Raw genomic sequence first — 17,731 nt, 5'->3', positions numbered from 1 at the left:
ATCTCAAAAAAAAAAAAAAAAAAAAGATATAGAATCTTATCTTACTTCTGTCCTCTCCCCTGCATGCATTTCTTCTCATGTATACATATTCTCTTTCTCTCTCCCTGTCTCTCTCCCTCTCTCCACACATACTCACTCACTCTCTCTCTAAGTGCTCTAGAGTAATTCTTGCTACCCAAACAGCATCCTTAAGTGACAGAGTGCAAACGATTGAATTAACATTTATCAACCCAGGTATATGTAGAATCTAAAACAGTTGAACTCCTAGAAGTACACAGTACAGTAGTGGTTACCAGAGGCCTCAGGTTGGGGGTTGGAAGGAAGAGATGTTGGTCAAAGGGTACAAAATTTCAGTTAGGAGAAATGCATTTTTGAGATCTATTGCATAGCATGGTGACTACAGCTAATAATAATGGATTGTAAATTTCAAAATTGCTAAAGATAAATTTCAAAAGTTCTCACCACAAAAAATAAGAAGTATTTGAGGTGATGGATGTGTTAATTAGCTTGATTTACATCATTCCACGTCATTTACATATATCATAACATCACATTGTACCCCATAATTATATATAATTATGATTTGCCAATAAAAATAAGGCCGGGGCGGTGGCTCACATCTGTAATCCCAGCACTTTGGTAGACCAAGGTGGGAGGTTCTCTTGAGGTCAGGAGTTTGAGACCAGCCTGGCCAACATGGTGAAAATATAAAAGTTATCTCTACTAAAAATATAAAAGTTAGCTGAGCATGGGGGCACATGCCTGTAATCCCAGTTACTTGGGAGGCTGAGGCACGAGAATCACTTAAACTTGAGAGACAGAGGTTGCAGTGGGCCAGGATCACGCCACTGCACTCCAGCCTGGGCAACAGAGTGAGACTCTGTCTCAAAAAAAAAAAAATTAAAATTAATTAAATTAAAAATATACAGTTGGTCAATAAACAAATTTTCATAAGCACTTATGTTAGAGGCAACAGAAAGTACATAGAGAGAACAGCAGACTGTAATTAGGAGAGAGAAGCTCTGATTTGTTTCCACCAGTCATCACTGTCACCTCAGACAAATTCTGTAACTCCCCAGGGCCTCAAGATTTGCATCTGTAAATGAGGACACAAATGGTGGCTCCAGGATTCTGCTTCCACTGTTATGACATATGGCTTTATGTGTCATCGGGGGCTCAGCCATCATGAGGGAACAGAAAAAAAAAAAAAAAACAACAACTCATGATATCACCACTATTTCTGAGGAACTCATAATTATGTCTGCAATCTCTAAGCTCTGCTGGGAAATGAGCTCCAGCATAACACGGGTTTTGGGTCTGCAGTGGCATCGTTGACTGTGAAAGATAGGTAATTTTTAAAATAGTGGTATGACCTTTGGCTGTGATTTCCTCACAGTAAACATAATATGAGTTTTGTGCCAATTTTCTGTTAATTATGGGCTTCTCCTAAAAGTTTATGACTTTAGGAAGAATGTTCTTTTTAAGTAGAACTTTGGACACATGTTAAGAGATCCAGTTAAATAGATGGATCGTGGAAATTGGGGCCTCACTGGTTGTTACCAGTAAGAGGATCCCTTAGAGAAAATGTGTTCACCTGTTACCATAGAAGTCTTATCAGCTGTGCCTGTAAGTTACCAGTGGCTTCAAGGCAGGTAGACCTTTTGAGCTTTAATTTGTTCCTAGAAGGAACCTCTTCACTTCTCATTATCCAGACTTTCCCTAGAAGTGGGAGGGCTGATCAAAATGCCAGCCTTGGCACTTTGCATTCTGCTGCTCCAGCCATGTGGGTCTGATTTGTTCTTACTGCTGGTTTAAGAGAGATTAAAAGGAGCAAAGCTGTTCTCTAAGTTTCTTGATCTGCACCGTGGCAACCAGAGTCAGAGGAAATGGAGACAATGGGAAAGGGACTAAATCATCGAGAGTGATGTGTCTGTGATCTCTGGGAAGCAGACCCAGCGTTCAAATGCAGGCTTCAAATACTAGATCATTGCTTTGGAGAATCTTCTTGCACCTAATACAACTTGCTACCTATGTGGCCCAATGTGCAGCAAAGCTGAGCCCGAGAGATAAGGACAGACAGGATATATGGCTGAATAAAGAACTTTCAATTTCCATTTCGTAGTAGCTGGACGAGTATCACATCATTTAAAAAAAACAGCCACATAAAAAAGCAGTTTCCAATCTAAGTGCACATGGGCTATGCCAAAATCTTTTCACATGATTGACTTAATCAGAAGGCCTAATCTAACAGAGAGAAGCACTGTATTAATTTAAATATGGCAGGTGATTTCTAAGTTTATTGCAAGAGTTAAAGACCAATTATCTTGTATTTTTCCATAAAATTGCATTTTCTAAAAAGAGACTGGTGTGTCTGAATACATCCATCATAATAAATCTTCAAGCTTGGATGGAAGTGACTGCTGTTTATTTGCAGCATGTCATATCTGTACTATTGAATCAATGCTAAAGTTATCATATTAGAACTAAATTGAGGGCCCCGACAATGAGTTTTTATAGACTCACAGCATGACTTTGTGAATAAAAGCATAAGGCCAGGACCAGGTGTAGAAAGTGCCTTATTCCAGGGCCTGATGACCTGGAAGGCAATTTTCAAATGTAGGGATTATGCAGTCACCTCTCACAAAGTCCGGGGTGAAGAACAAGTAAGAAACTTTCTATTTTCCGGGGAATGGGGGAATAGGCACACTTACACTTTCAAAGGACGAAGAGGTATTGAGATGAGACAGAGAAATTGAGATGGAAAGTGTATTTGAAATATATGTAATTAGGCAGGAGAAATGAGAATCACAAAACAGTAGCAAAAGTCATTGTCTTGCTAAAAATAATAAGGGAAGAAAAACAGAAGGTATAAGCTAAGGCTTTGAAGGGGATAAAATATTAAGAAATTTCACTTCTCTATTTACAGGAAATCAGTTTTTAAAAGTATAAACTAATTACTAATATATTACATAATAATGCAGTGATGTTGCTTGTCTATGATAAAAGGTAAGGAATAAAAATTTGTTTAATGAATAGTGAAAAATAGCTTTGACAGCTGGAGTTGATTTTGATTCATTTTGATTTCTTATGTGGCTCTTGGCTGTAGACTATCTTTGTTTTAAGAAGAGCAAACCCATTTGTCCTAATATTCCTGGGGAATTATTTTATTCAAAAGAATAAAAATATCAGCCAGGCATGGTGGCTCACACCTGTAATCCCAGAACTTTGGGAGGCCGAGGCGGGCAGATCACCTGAGGTCAGGAGTTTGAGACCAGCCTGGCCAACACGGTGAAACAGAGATGGTGCCACTGCACTCCAGCCTGGATGACAGAACAAGACTCTGTCTCAAAAAAATAAATAAATAAATAAAAATCAAAAATGCCGTATATATAATATATAGAGAGGTTCAAATACACTAAGAGAAAAAGAAGTCAAGATCATGTTAGCATTATGATTACAACCACATGCAGACTATGCTTTTCTTCTGGCTGAAGGCCAGAGAGAAAGGCAAGTAGCTGTATATTCAGTGGGTGTTATCTGGTCAAATCGATTTACATAGTCTTGCAGGTCTTCCAAATACTAAATATTAAGTGCTTGGAAAATAGCTGGGCAAAATCTGAGTGCATTCTATGATGATACAGTAGCACAGTCTTGCTTGGGACTTAAAATCATGGTTGTTTATGGTCATGGAGTTCTAACCAAACCCTTGAACACAAAATTCAGTGAGCTCAAAATGAAACTTCCACTTTCACATTCTAATCTGTATTTCCTTTTCTATCTACTATTTTATTTGTCCAAATTTGAAAACTCTGAACCAACCCCAGATCCTTCTTTTTTTACTCCCCAAATATCAAATAGATCACAAAAGGCTTTTATTCTTCATGTCTTTCATATCTGCTTCCCCTCATTTCTCACGCTCACTGATCCAATTCCAATTTTCATCTCTCATGTCTGGGGTATTGCAGTGGTCTTCCTCTAAATCCACATGGTCACACATTATCCTCCCTCCATCTCCTCTACTGCAGACAAAGTTATTTTTCTCAAACTGTACATTTTCCCACTGATCAATGTAGTCATTCTCCAACTTTTTAAACACTTAAAATCACACTTTGAAAAATTGATATGGAACTGTGGAACTTTTTTTTTTAGACAGAGTCTCGCTCTGTCACCAGGCTGGAGTGCAGTGGCGTGCTCTCAGCTCACTGCAACCTCTGCCTCCCAGGTTCAAGCGATTCTCTTGCCTCAGCCTTCCAAGAAGCTGGGACTACAGGTGCATGCCACCACGCCCAGCTAATTTTTGTATTTTTAGTAGAGATGGGGTTTCACCATGTTGGCCACAATGGTCTCAATCTCCTGACTTCGTGATCCACCTGCCTCGGCCTCCCAAAGTGATGGGATTACAGGCATGCACCACCAGGCGTGGCTAATTTTGTATTTTTGGTAGAGACAGGGTTTCTCCATGTTGGTCAGGCTGGTCTCGAACTCCCGATCTCAGGTGATCTGCCCACCTCAGCCTCCCAAAGTGCTGGGAATATAGGCATGAGCCACCGTGCCCAGCCCAATCATATATTCTTTAACATCGTTGTATTATTTCCCAGCAGTTTGCAGCTTATTTTGTTTTAATGCTTTATTTTCTTAGTAACAAATTCTAAAACAATGTTGAATAATACTGTGATAATGAACATCTCTATTTTCCTGATTTTAATGGCAAAGGCTATATAATTTTGCCATTGAGTATGACAATACTTTGCTTTTGATAATCTCTATCATATTTAGAACATTTTAATTCTATCTTAATTAAATTTTTGAGGGAATGGCTGCTGAATTTTTTTCCAATACTTAAAAAAATCCTGAGTAAAATTATATTCAAATTCTACTTTAATTAGGTGAAGTAATGAATTTTGTTAACAGATATCTTTCAGCTGAAATACACTACTTTTCATATTTCTGAAATCATATTTTCTTCTAATATACCATTGAAATGCTATTCAAAAAATGTTTATCAATTTTCGTAAGTGAAATTAAAGTGTTTTGTTTTTGTGTAGCATATTTATTAGGTATTGGTATTAAGATTATATTGGATTTACAAATGAATTGGAAAATTTCTTAGTCTGTTTGGGCCACTATAACAACATACCATAAACTGAACAGTTTTGTAAACAACAGAATTTTGTATTTCGTAGTTCTGGCGGCTGAGAAGTTCAAGATCTAGGTGGATTGTATTGGTCTCTGGTGAGAATCTCTTTTCTCTTCATAGGCAACATCTTCTCCTATAACCTCACATGGGGAAACCTCACATGGTGATGTCTGTTTTATAAGATCGTTTGCCCCCACCATCTCCCAAAGACCTTACCCTATAATACGAACACATTCGAAGTTAGGATTTCAACATAGGAATTTGCAGGGGGATCATAGGCATTGCAGTCCATTTCATGAAGATTTCTAACTCTAACCTTGCCTGTAGTATGGTATAAAATGGAGTAATTTATAAATTATCTCTTATCTTAAAAGTTATGTTGAAAGGTAGATGAAAATTACCTGTAAAATCACCTACATCTGTATTTTTTAATTATTAAAACTTGAATCTCCTTTCCAATGGTGTCTATGGTCATTAGCCTATTGAGTTTTTCTACTTTTTCTTAGAAATCTTTGACAAGTTATCCTTCTTCCTAGAAATGATCCATTCCTTCTGACTTTCAAATATATTGCTTTAAAGTTGTACAAAGTATGATTTTATATTTGTATTCTTTTCTATTATGATGGTTATATAATTTCTAATGTTCTATTTTTCTCCTTTAGTTTTTCTTATTTCTGTTTTTTTAGAGGTTTATATATTTTCTTTGACATTTTAAAGAGCAAACTTTGGGATTTTTTTAACTTTTATATTATTTCAAATATTATCAGGTAAATTTCAGCTTTTATTTTTAATCATCAAAAACCATCTTATTTATCTTATTTTTGTAATAGTGCATTAAGGTGAAAGTTCAGTTTATTTATGTTTATTTTCCCTATTATTATTTAAGACATTTTCTTCTGAGTTTCTGAGTAAAGCTTTATCTGAAGTTTATATGACTTGACATATAAAGCTGTCTCTTCATTAATACTCTAATTATTAGGTTTTGGTCTTTTTATTATATATTTTAAGATTATATGTATAAAGAATACTGTTTGTTCAATAACTTAATTATAGAAATCGTTAAGGATTTCTTTGTCAACAATAGTGTTATCAGTTTAACAAATGTTCCAATTTGAAATATATATGAATTACTGAATATGCTTCTTAGGTAAAATTCTTGAGTTGCTTATCACCCAATCATCGTGGTCATTCTTTGCCAATTTATGTAAGCACTTACTGTGCCCCTATGTGTTCCAGGCACTGTGATAGGTACCAGGAATTCTTTCATATCCAAACTCTTCTAGTTGTGAAAGAACCCAAATTTGAACTAGCTTAGACTACATGAGTTAGCTATTAAAAGTTGTGTATAAGAAAAACATGGCCAGGCACAGTGGCTCATGCTTATAATCCCAGCATTTTGTGAGGCCAAGACGGGCGGATCACTTGAACCCGGGAGTTTGAGACCAGCCTGGACAACATAGTGAAACTCTGTCTGTACTAAAAATACAAAAATTATCCGAGCATAGTGGCGGGTGCCTGTAATCCCAGCTACTCTGGAGGCTGAGACAGGAGAACCTCTTGAACCTGGAGGCAGAGGTTGCTGTGAGCCCTGATCACCCCACTGCACTCCAGGCTGGGTGACAAAGCGAGACTCTGTCAAAAGAAAAGAAAAGAGAAGAGAGGAGAGGAGACGAGACGAGAGGAGAGGAAGAGAAGCAGAGTAGAGGACAGGAGAGGGACAAAGGCACAACTTCACAATATAGATTATAAAAACTAAGTATTTTTAAAATGATAAGATTTTTCTCTCCGTGGCCAACTCTAAATTCAACAGCTTGTCTTTACTCTTTCAGTCAGGATTGATTTTCTCATGACTTTCTCCCCATGAGCAGAAATGTGGCCACAGCAGCCGTGTGTCTCTTATGTCACAGTTTTATCATCAGAGAGGCACTGATGGAGTGTTTCTCTGGTTCCAGGTTTAAAAAAAAAAAAAAAAAAGTTCATTGAAGTTCTCTGGCCTAGCTTGGGTTAATTGATTACACCTTAGTCTATCTGCTGTATATAAGAGCAGAATCTTTTACGGACATGACAATTTCAGTTCAAATCACATGGTAAGTATGGAGGAAAATAATAATTTCTTTGTGAAGAGGCTTAATGTTTCAAGATAGAGACAGAGGGTGTGCTGCGCCGATAGAATAATGAAAGTCTCCTATAGTTAAACAAACAAACAAACTTGAGGCGGATTCTTCACTTCAAGGTGCTCACCATAAAATAGCAATACTAAACTATTTCTAGAACTCTATGTAGAGTGCCTGTTAGTTATTTTGATCCTGTTACAACTCTTTAAGATGATGAGGTAGAAGTGTTGTCGCCTTCTTAATCATGGAGAAACTGAGGCTCAGTGAAGATAAATGATTGTTTTAGAACAGGAGCATGGACTTTAATAGTTGGGATTTGTTCTTTTCATCCAATTCTGACCTGGGTTCTATGATTAAGAGGTATGTGTCTCATAGAATCAAATCATCACCCTTCAAAAATATTAGCCACCTTTTCCAGAAAAATCATGTTGGATGAATTAAAGCCACAAATACACCAAAGTCATCTGTTTACAGCCCCTGGCCTCTTGTAAGTATGAGGATCATATAAATCAGGCATTTAAATCAAAGCACTGGAAATAAGCAACTGCTTTTTATCTGTATTGTTTTTCCAGAGAATATTCAATACTTAGCTACCCCTTGATTGTTCTTATTAAAGAAGGTATTTCAAGGCTGTGAAATAAAAGGAGGAAAAGAAGACAAATGTCTATGTTCCAAACTTCTCCTTTCCTCTAATCATGTCTCATGTCATCAGAAGGAATGCACTTCTGAAAAATAAAATGCTACAGAAAAGGCTGCTGAGTAATTATAAAATGATTTGTTTTTCCTTTATTCATTTATATTTTGCTTATGGACAAATGTATATATGGTCTTTGCTTTTAGTTAATGCTCTGTAAAATAGAATAACATGGCTATTCTTAAAGATGTCACATTGCTTTTCTATTGTACATCCCTGTTAGGTTAAATCTGAGATGGACTTATCTATTTATTTTTACAAAAACAATTTGCAATGTGATTTAGAAATGGAGGCGTAACATAAAACAATTTGACTAAAAATGGGTGTGATTTTCTTATCTGAGACTGCCAAAAATTCACCAAAGAAAAATCATTCACATGTCTTTGTGGTTAGGTTTCTTTTATAAATTGAAAGTTGTGTTCTATTTCATCATCATGAGAGATGCTGTGAGCTCTAATTGATGAGCATTTATAAAATATTTCCATGTTGAGACGAAATGACAAAAAGGCAAGATGAATTAATGAACGTTGAATTTTCTTATTCCCTTATTCCCATTCTACTCCATGCCTGAATGGCAATGTGAAGATATGTAAGATATGTAAACATAGGTGAGCCAGGTTTCACTGATTAATTCAACAGCATTTATTTCCTGTGCATTCACAGTGTTGAGAGATAAATAAATTAAACAGCTCTGGCTTCCAGGAGCTCGTAGTAGAGAAGCGTTCTGGATTTCCATTTTGTTTGACAATAAAACTTAATATTTATTTTCTTAAGCCTGAATACTGTGCAATTTCCTAGAACTTATTTTGTTTTGCTATATAAGAAACTAGCATGGTTATGAAAGTTAAATTAAGTTGGTTGTGAGTTAATTTCTGACATAGCGCTCATTATAAAGTTTACCCTTCAGAATTTAGAGTTTTCTGAGTGTGGTATAATTAATCAGGAGTGGACTATTGTCTGACCTTACTTTATTCACTTTATAAGAGGACAACCTCATGTAAAACCACTGTCATTTAAGTAAGATCAAATGAGTACCTCTATACTGCCAGTTGCATTGTGAAAGGATTGGGTTTTCACCTTGTTTGCTGTTTTTGTTTTGTTTTTAATTTTGGCCACGTATTAGAAAGCCATTGTCCTTCTTTCCGTCATCATCCCATCCCTACCCAGATACACAGGTAAAGGTAAATGGTGAGAATATTAGAGATACAGTCTGACATAATGAAAAGAATGTAGATTGTTGAGTTAGACCTGGATTAAAGTCCTAATTCCATTCGATATTTGGTAAAAGATCTTGGCAAGTAGTTTTACTTTATTCTATAGCTTCCCTCATCTTTAAAACGAAGATAGTAACTGTTATGAGCTGAATTATGTCCCTTCTACAAATTCAGATATTAAAGTCATAACCCTCAGTATCTCAGAATGTGACTGCATTTGAAGATAGGGTTTCCTGAATGTGGTGTAATTCATTGGGAGTAGGCTATTTCTGACCTTGCTTTATTTTTCAGTTTCAGAGGTTATTTTGGTGGGCCCTCATCCAATAAGACTGATGCTCTTATAAGAAAAGGAAATTAGGGCATAGATTGGTACAAAGGGAAAACCATGGGAAGATACAGGGAGAAGATGATTGTCTACAAGCCAATAGAGAAGCTGTAGAAAAAACCAGCACTGCTGACACCTTGATCTTGAAATTCCAGCCTTCAGAATTGCAAGACAATGCATTTCTGTTGTAAAGTTACCCAGCCTGTGGTACATTTTACACAGCTCTAGCAAACTAATACAGCAAAAAAATATTTCAAGTGAAAAATATAGAGTTTTGAAATATTATACTGTAAACTATGATATATAATAAATAATGTATACACATAGCTGGTATTAGTATCAATATTGATATTAACATTAGTCTAGAGTTAGTATTGCCAAACAGTACCAAAGAGTTTGTGAAAGAAATAATTGTCCCAAAGGAAAAACAATGAGCTTATGAAAATTCCTTTAAGCAAGAGGGAATTTGAGTATGTCCGTGGAAGCTTTATTTTTAGGCCAATTTTAGTATCTACAGCATTGCGTATTCTACCAGTAATCATCTTCTTTTTCCTTAGTGGAAGTATCCTGAAATTCGATGAGTAAAAATAACTTTCTTTTATATTTTTGTGATATAACAGCTTCTAAAGTAATGTGTTTCTGAAAATGTCATTACCCCTAAGACTTACTTACAAAGGGTCATGATGTGTTTGTCAAACCTCATCAGTGTGTCCAGAAACTATGTGTGAGTGTATTTTAGTCAAACTTTCTGAGAATTAAAGTATATATAAGGTAACACAGCAATAGAACATCTCAATAGTTGGCATCAGATTTGCAAATGGCGCAATTATTTGTTTCCTCTTCATTGGTCCTTGAAAAATTCATAATGTTCCCATCAAAAGTTCCAACCAAGCATATTTGTAAGAACAGGGTTTGTACATAACCTATTACATCATGAAGAATGGCTCTCTTGCATGGTATTTACCACCAGAATTAAGTAATGGTAGACTTTCTTTTATTCATGGAAAACATTTAGTGAATGGGTAGAATATTATTTGTTTTATATTGTTCTCTCATCAGCTCCTTTGGAGACTTTGGCATTGGGTACAATATATAAGGGTCTCACTCTGCACACCAATTTGAGTTCCCATGTTATCAAACAGATTTAATGCTAAACTGAACTGGTGTTTGTTCTGTTTAGAAGTCTTTGAGTTGAAGCCTTGTTTCTGGAATATTGGGACATGCTCTGAAATGTTGCCTCTGTAGATCCTAGAAAGTAATGATGTTTTCTGCTTTAATGCGATTTAGTTTTAATTATTCTTCCTTCAACAGAGAGAAATAGATTGCTCCACAGGGAGAGAAACCTCACCTTGCCTGAGCATTGTCTAAGAAATGGCTTTTTCTCATCATATACTTAACTGTTAGGCAATGTTGTCAGTTTCTCAGCTTACTGAGCAGCAAATTTGCTCATTTCTTTGCCAAGGAAAAAGAATCTTCTTAAAAATAGATGAACTTTCTCTCTTAATGTTCAGTCCATTCAATGTTGCTTTATTTAAGGCTGCTTTATCATCAGTTCTGGTGTTTATTTCAAAAAATTCAAAGTAGACAAAACAGATCATAACAAGCCATCTATTCAATAAATAAATAGCAGAGCTGTTTTTAAAATGTGTATCATTTACCCTGTACTCCCTAGTGACTCCCTCTGTAATGCAGAGGCCTTGTTTGCAGTTTTTCTATCTGTTATTCACCTTTCTCCCCTCCTTGTGGAGCTCTTGATCTCTAGGGATGTTTTTAGGGAGCCTTTATCCCATTAGTCATTGGGACAGCTTTGGGGAAGAGGGCAGAGTTAAGAAAGGGAGGATCTGATTCTATTCTCAGCTCCACTACTTAGCAACAGATCAAGTTGTTTAATCTCCTTGAGCATCAATTTTCTTTTTTATTAAAATAGTAACCAAAATATTTGCCATTAATATTTCAGTGAGTGTTGAGGGAAGAGGCACCAGATGAGACACTCCAAAAGAAAGCAATTTGAAAACCATTTAATTCTATGGAAATGGGCCCAGCTGTTAGAAAATAGTGAACATTATTCACTCCTAAAGCCGCCAGGGAGATGAGGGGCAGAGGAAAACCATAGAACAAACTAAGTAAAAGAAATTGAGAAAATGTATTATTTGGGCAATCAGATATTATGAGATCCTTCAGTTAAATTTATGACTCTATTTGCTAGAAGAGATATTTGTCAGTTCCAAAGCCACAAGCCTTTCCCTTTTAGTTTTATCAGCTACATGGTAATTGATATGAATTTAAAAGATAGTTTTAATTTAATAGCAATAACTACATCTACTGGCAGGATATATTTTATGTCATTGATAGTCCATTTATTTTCCAAAAGTATTTACCAGTTTATAGTAAAAAACACGAATGTGGATAAGCTTGTGAAAGAGTAATAAAAAAGAAATAAGAAATAAGAAACCTGAAATGATATAGGAAGACCGACATACCTTACTGTTATGAGATTTTATACTAAGTCCTGAGGCAATGATCAAAGAGAACTAGAGCAGGAGACTGATATCTTGTTTCTTATCCTAGTTTATCTATCATGTACTTTACACATAATTGTTATACTTATTTTATTACTTAATTTATTCTACTTGTTATACTTGTCCACAAGTAAATTATCCAGTTCTCCTTAAATTTAACTCTCAGAGGCTGGGTGTGGTGGCTCACGCCTGTAATCCCAGCACTTTGGGAGGCTGAGGTGGGTGGATCACCTGAGGTCAGGAGTTCGAGACCAGCCTGACCAACATGGTGAAACCCCATCTCTACTAAAACTACAAAATTAGCCAGGTGTGGTGGTGCATGCCTGTAATCCCAGCTACTTGGGGAGGCTGAGAGAGGGGAATCGCTTGAACCCAGGAGGTGGAGTTTACAGTGAGCCAAGATCATGTCATTGCACTCCAGCCTGGGTGACAAGAGCAAAACTCCATCTCAAAAAAAATAAATAAATAAAATATAATGAAATAATAAATTTAACTCTCAGATTTCCCCTGGAAGATGCTTCTAAAACTTGTTCCATTTTAACATCAATAAAATTATTTCAGGGAATGCTAGTTTGCTATATATATATATATATACAATACATGAATGAGAAAAAAATTATATTCCTCATTCTCTTGAAGAAACGATAGATCACTCACTTAATTAGCTTGTTCTGTAACTATATGTGTGTGTATATATATACACACACACATACATATATTCACATATATATATACACACACACACACACAACCAATAATGTATTATTGTATTTTAGTACTTTTATTAAGCCATTTTACCTGTAATTATTTGATGGGGTAAATAATAAATGAATTGTAGTCTATTGCATTTTTTAACTAAACCTTTTTTGTTTTTCACACACATGCATGCACACACACATAGACAAATATATATATGCTTATGTATATATATATATGTACATACACATATGTATGTATACATTATTTGTATATCTAAAGTGACTCTTAAGACAAGAATTCTATTTCTGTTAATAGTCTCCCAGAAAAAGTAATATGCTATTTGGCTATGAGACTGGAAATAGAACCAATGCCATAAAGGCAGGGCCAGGGGGTTTCTAAGTCAAAACAACAACAACAATAAAATAATTACCTAAGTGATCCTAAATAAAGAAAAAGTAAATTACCATCAACAATTATATTCTAATACAATAAGCAATAATATGCGCCCAAAATTTAAGAACCTTGGAGAAATATGTGAATGAGAAAAAATTATATTCCTTTTTCTCTTGAAGAAACTATAGTTCACTCACTTAATTAGCTTGTTCCGTAACTATCACCCAGGACTCCTTTATGATTGCATGGAAGACTGATCCTTTTCTTCTGCTGGATCACTATCCCAAGCACACACGCACAGAACACATACCAAAACGCTCTGTCAATATCACCATCAGCTCCATCACATTAAGTAGTTAGCCAATTATGAAAACAATAAGCCAGACCCATTATTTGCAGGTTGTGAGTTAAAGAAAAAAAAAAGTCATCCTTGTTGACTATTTGAAGATGAGATGTATCCTTTTAATCTTTGTTAGTGGTGACTGTGTAGAGATTTCATTCCTGGGATACTGTATTGGTTAAAACTCAGCAAAGCAACCTCAGCTGCTTGCAGACTTGAAAATCCTGCAGTGTTAAATGGCCAAAATGCTACTATAGCAATTTTTTCTTCAGTTGAGTTGGTCAGTTTTTGCCAACAAGGATGAAATTTACATGATTCTGAATATAAATATAAGTAATATGATCTTGCATCAGCATACTGAACACGTTGAGAAACCAGCAATCGGAAGTACGAGGCTTAAGGGAGAAATCATGTTAATGTGGTATAGCACGGCTCAGAAATGAAAATCTTTGATGCGTTAAGAGGAGGTTCTTATAGTTCCGAGGATTTTCCCAAGAAGTTGATTTGTAATCCACATTTCAAAGTAACACAATTAACTTTTTTATTTGAATATATAAAACAAAATAATTCTATCTTTCCTGTAGGACTCTAGGCATTTTATGTTAAAATTAACACAAAGTATGTATTTACCTTTAAAAACCATGCAAGATGGCAAAGCATGAAATGTAAAAAGAAAAAACAGTAACAATATCAGAGTAGAAAATTATAATTGTTAATTAACTTCCTCTAATGTCCCATAGCATTGGAGTATGGGAGCATTCAGGGTCTTTATTCACTCTTACCAGCAATACTTTATCAAGAATAGATATTTTCATATTTTTTTCTTCATAGCAACGTAATCATATGCCAGTACTTTGTATCTTCTATGCTTTCTTCACCTATAAAGTTAGAATCATCTAACATAGTGACATTGTAAATTCAGAATAACAAAAGCAATACAACTGATTTTAAATCAAATTTTTAGTCTATCGTATCAAATATTGTCGTAGTGAAGTTTTGTTTTTTGTTTATTTAAAGATTAAAGCCACTGTGACCTTCTAACCATATATAAGAAATTGTGTATTTGTGTATTAAAATATTCTTCTCCTTTGTATTGGAGCACTGAGAATTACTGTTAGGATTGTGGATGAAAATTACAAGTAAAATGCTTAAAGTTATTGATATGGTGAGATGGCCAGACAAGCTTTGGAAAACATGCCAAATTTGGGGGCTGTGACTTTGTTTTCATTCTGCTTTAGTCTGATAAAAAGATGTGAAAAGAACTAAGTACAAACAACTGTTTGCCCCATTGGTATAGTTTAATGATACGGTTTATTGTGTAATTACATTGGTATGTGGTGAAAAAAGGCTTTCAGAGGTAGAAGGCTCAAGCTGGAGACTTAAAAGTGGTACCATTTAAATCAGATAATTGAGCCTCTGTTTCCAAATCTGTAAAACAGTGTTAAGATATAAAATATCCCATACAATTGTTGCAAAGATTCAGCGAATGAATTTGAAAATATTTTGCAAACTGTAAAGCACCATGCATACGTTGCTATCAATTTTTTGACTTGTTATTTTTGTAGTGATAAAAATTATTTCCTGATAGAGTATGAATTTATCTCTGTAGCAGAATCCACTATATATTTAGGATAGAAAAGTAAAAGATTTTTATATATCGCCATGAAATGTCACAGGCTGATTTGCATTTTTTGGTGATTCTATACATTAATCACTGAGTAACCTTCAGTTTTCCAAATAAAGAATAAGGAGAGTGGTGATGACATTTGTAATCATCTACAGAGGAATTCTTTAAATTCTTCACAGATGGAGCGATATCAAGGGTAAATCGTTATAGCCACATTTCTAATTTTAAGAAGCTTTGAGGGTGTTTGTGGATGGTAGGAAGTAAACATTGTTTTGCGTATAGAATTAATCATAAACTTTGCATACCACAATTCCAAATCCCCCAGATGAGTGTACAGGGCTTTCCAGACACCATCCCCTAAGGATTGAGAAATTCATAAAAGGAAAATAATGTTATGCTACATGTAAGGTAATATACAAATTGAGCAAATTGGAGCAACTAGAATAGTGACCTTTCAAAGAAGACAAATTAGATTCTATATGCCTCAGAATTTAATGGGTCTTAGTGCTTTAGGAAGGATGACATATAACACATATTCCTAATTCTAGTCTCACAAGAGTTAACTTTATTATTTCTCAACAAGATGAATAACACTTCTTATTTGGTCAACATAATTCTACCTAATATTCTCTGTAAACTAGCTCTGGGAATACATGCGGACCAGTGCTTGAGATTTTTAGTAAATGTAAAAGGTATCTGAATGGTTGTCTAATGCTGCTTTAAAGTAGTTTTAAGGGTTGGAACATGGTCACTGAGAAATACACGAGAAAATCTTTTGCCAAATGTCTTCTGAATTTTGAGATGAGTAACCCGTGGAAGTATTCTCTATGGGTAACACCACTTGCCTAAAACCAGAGGCAACAAATGGCATAGTCTTTTCTGGTCACCAAATCTAAATGATTTTCTCCAACTGAGATTAAAAATGTGTTTCTTGAAATATACTTTTTATAATTTCTGAAATACAAATATTTTCTTTATTTTTATTCCCGTTTGCTTTGTAAGTAGTTCTAAATTAGTATATTCTTAGTAACTCCTGAGTTCATATGGATAATAGTAAAAACACAAGTAAATGGTAAACATACTGATAAGCCCACTAATCATAATTGACAACTACCACTTGTCATGTTCAAATCTCATTATCCTGTGATGTTTTTTCTGTTTCTTGTATCTTCTTCCTAAGATTTAGTTTGAAAAAGGAAAAGAAAATGTATTTAATGCCAGATAAATACCACCACTAGGGAACAAAAAAAAAGTTCATTTTTAAAAGACTCCTGGAGGCCAGGCACGGTGGCTCACGCCTGTAATCTCAGCACTTTGGAAGGCCAAGGCAGTCAGATCACGACGTCAGGAGATCGAGACCATTCTGGCTAACATGGTGAAACTCCGTCTCTACTAAAAATACAAAAAGTTAGCCAGGCGTGGTGGCACGTGCCTGTAGTCCCAGCTACTTGGGAAGCTAAGGCTGGAGAATTGCTTGAACCCAGGAGGCAGAGAGTGCAGTGAGCCGAGGTTGCGCCACTGCACTCCAGCCTGGGAGACAGAGTGAGACTCCATCTCAGAAAGAAACAAAACAAAACAAAAAATTCTTGGAAATCATTTTTGTTCCCATGTTTATAGCAACATAATAGTGAAATAGGCAAATGCATTTAGTCACGTAACTTGGTTTCCTCGGGCGACTACTTTTTTTCCTGTGGGAGTGGGAGAAGGTGCAAGCAGGAGAGACATGGTGCCTTTGGACTGCTCTGTTACCTTCAATTTTGTAAGGCTTCTGGCTCCACTGACCAGATTATGCTGATAGCTAAGAGATAGGGGACTAGTTTTCTATCTTGTGCCTGTCCTGGCCAAAATGCAAAATTAAGCCTACTGTTGAGGAAGACCAGAAAGTTGTTTATTGCAATGTACCCAGGCTCCCAGACTTAGGATGTTATTTACCCTCCACAGTTATGCAGCAGGAACTTAAGATGTTAAGAACGACTCTTACCAACATCTGCTTTGTTATGCATTCATTCTGCCTGCATCTTTAATTTGGGGTGATAGCTGCCTTCAGAAACTTTGGGAGCCATTCCTCTCAGTAACCAAATACTGTCCCATGGGGGACGTTTCCTCTCTGCAGCTGTTCTGTGTAGGGTCTCAACAGTGTGCCACAGCTGGCTGTATGCAATATAGTGCCTTGATGTCTCCCTCTCTCCTTGCTTTTGCAGCTGGCGCTACGTACATCTTTGGGAAAAGCGGTGGGCTCATCCTCTACACCTGGCCAGCCAATGACAGGCCCAGCACGCGCTCTGATCGCCTTGCCGTGGGCTTCAGCACCACTGTGAAGGATGGCATCTTGGTCCGCATCGACAGTGCTCCAGGACTTGGTGACTTCCTCCAGCTTCACATAGTGAGTACCGGGCCTTGGCCTAGATTTTCTTGTCTTACTGGTGGGCTGAGTTGGTGATTCAGGTAGATGCAGCAGAACATTCTAGATCAATATGGCAAAGGTGCACATGCTTATAAAAATTGTTTTCAGATGTGAGCCATCATACTTACAGGGTTCCTGGGGGAAAAAACTTAAATACTCTTCTTTCTTCGCCATGTATATAGAGAGGAAAAAGAAATTCATTCTTTGCAGGCTCCCTTCCCAACTGTGTGGCTTGGCCTGTGACAGAACATTTAGCAGACTTCTG

The 17,731-nt window shown here is 36.0% G+C and overlaps 1 protein-coding gene across 36 annotated transcripts in view; it reads left to right on the top strand.

The window, feature by feature from the left end:
• The window catches only part of NRXN3 (neurexin 3), a 1,690,724-nt gene that overhangs the window by 1,280,883 nt on the left and 392,110 nt on the right, over positions 1-17,731 (top strand). For all 36 annotated transcript variants that reach the window (XM_058429925.1, XM_058429924.1, XM_058429914.1 and 33 more), the window contains one exon: positions 17,264-17,445. In XM_058429925.1, the coding sequence (XP_058285908.1) occupies positions 17,264-17,445 (182 nt within the window). The remainder of the gene's footprint in view (positions 1-17,263; positions 17,446-17,731) is intronic.

The sequence above is a fragment of the Hylobates moloch genome, unplaced genomic scaffold, assembly GCF_009828535.3.
Source record: "Hylobates moloch isolate HMO894 unplaced genomic scaffold, HMol_V3 SCAFFOLD_16, whole genome shotgun sequence".
Taxonomy (NCBI): Eukaryota; Metazoa; Chordata; class Mammalia; order Primates; family Hylobatidae; genus Hylobates; species Hylobates moloch.
This window is presented reverse-complemented; position numbering and strand designations above follow the sequence as displayed.